The following is a 1,838-nucleotide window of genomic DNA, read 5'->3' as shown; positions in this document are numbered from 1 at the left end:
ATCTCCATATCCAATCTCAGTGTGACGATGCACTCCCCAGTCTGTCATTGACACTGTCACATTTCCCCTGCACCAGCCAAACACACGATAATCTCCCACAGGCCGACTGGTGACTGTCAGATGAAAGGGTCTCACAGACCGACTGGTGACTGTCAGATGAAAGGGTCTCACAGGCCGACTGGTGACTGTCAGATGAAAGGGTCTCAGTCCGACTGGTGACTGTCGGATGAAAGGGTCTCACAGTCCGACTGGTGACTGTCAGATGAAAGGGTCTCACAGTCCGACTGGTGACTGTCGGATGAAAGGGCCTCACAGTCTGACTGGTGACTGTCGGATGAAAGGGTCTCACAGTCCGACTGGTGACTGTCGGATGAAAGAGTCTCACAGTCCGACTGGTGACTGTCGGATGAAAGGGTCTCACAGTCTGACTGGTGACTGTCGGATGGAAGGGTCTCACAGTCCGACTGGTGATAATCGGGATGGAAGGGTCAGGTCTCAGAGCTGTGTGTAGATGTTGGTGTCCACCACTTGACTGCGTCGTGTGGGACGGTCATAGAGTGAGCCTCCTGAAATCATGTCCACAGTGCAAGGTCAAACAAACAAACACACAAGCAAAAAACAACAACACACAAACAAATACACAATGAGGAGTATTTTTACAAACATGCAATTCTTCACAATCTCGTTGGCCGTTTATTCAGTGTTTTTTTCAATGGTGTATCTTTTTCTCAAGGCGTTTTCTCCATCCAAGCATTTTATACTGTTAAATGTTCTTATTTATACGTTTTTGTATTATTGTTTCCGGTAGCTAGTTTAGAAGTCAACACGCACGACAGATTCTTTATTGAACAACATTTCGCGCCGGAAGCACCCCAGTGCATTATTTTACTGTCTGCACTGTTACCTTGGGGGTTGGTGGCTAGTTGCTGCAGAGCGAGGTCTGTGTAGTCGTGTGACTCCACCAGCTGACTGCGCCGTGTGGGCTGGCTGTAGGCTGGCTGGTCTGGTAGTGTTTGAGAAGACATAATATCGAGGTTAAGCTTGTTCTTAATCTAAAACCAGGAGGCATAAAAACACGACATGCTTTGATAGTTCCTTACAGGCTCCAAAACATGAGCACACAAAAAAACACAACAATACTAACAACAACAACAAGACATCAACCGAAATAAAAATGTGTACTTTATTTGAATGTTTGGCAGCGCAGTATAATAAAACCTTGACTGTTTCAATCAGTATCAAATGTCACATTGTGGTAAAAAACAAAACAAAACAAAAAACAGTTATGTATCGATCAATGTACTTTTTTTCAATGATTTAACACACAAAATAGTGTGTAATGTTATCATTTGCCAACCATCATAAAAGGTGATTGTGTGAGGTACATTATTATCCTGGCCTGTTAGTGATCATATAATGTTAATGTACAATGGTCCTCAGTCTACCTGTGATTGGAGTCAACTGGTTTGTGTCAGCAGGATTGCTGGTGATGCTTCCGTTCCCGATGATGCTGTAGTTGCTGATGATGCTGTAGTTGCTGTCGTTGTCACTGTTGTTCATACCGTTTTCATGGCCAGTTGGAGCTGCCCTCGATCGGTTAACGCCTGGACAGTTCATACAACTTAAAAATGAGTATGTTTAAAAGGATGCATTTATCCATTCAGCAATATGCAATCCATCCATTTATGTCTGCATACATCTTCAATTTTTGAATGATTAACAAGACGAATAAGTAAGTTAATGCTTTAACAAATACATTTGAATAGTGAGAAGAACATGGCCCATGAACAACAAAGGTAACCACACTTTAGGAAAGAGAGAGAGAGAGAGAGAGAGAG

General features: G+C 43.3%; 1 protein-coding gene across 1 annotated transcript in view; it reads right to left on the bottom strand.

Annotated features, from left to right (window-relative positions):
• Nucleotides 1-312: 312 nt before the first annotated feature.
• Nucleotides 313-1,838, bottom strand: part of LOC138972307 (uncharacterized) — a 2,630-nt gene continuing 1,104 nt past the window's right edge. Inside the window, exons 2-4 of the mRNA XM_070345001.1 lie at nt 1,446-1,604; nt 905-1,003; nt 313-566 (exon numbers count right to left, since the gene is read on the bottom strand). Coding sequence (XP_070201102.1) covers nt 496-566; nt 905-1,003; nt 1,446-1,604 — 329 coding nt within the window. The 3' untranslated portion in view covers nt 313-495. The remainder of the gene's footprint in view (nt 567-904; nt 1,004-1,445; nt 1,605-1,838) is intronic.

Source organism: Littorina saxatilis, linkage group LG8 (assembly GCF_037325665.1).
Source record: "Littorina saxatilis isolate snail1 linkage group LG8, US_GU_Lsax_2.0, whole genome shotgun sequence".
NCBI classification, from domain to species: domain Eukaryota; kingdom Metazoa; phylum Mollusca; class Gastropoda; order Littorinimorpha; family Littorinidae; genus Littorina; species Littorina saxatilis.
Note: the sequence above shows the minus strand (reverse complement) of the source record. Positions and strands in the feature narration are given on the sequence as shown.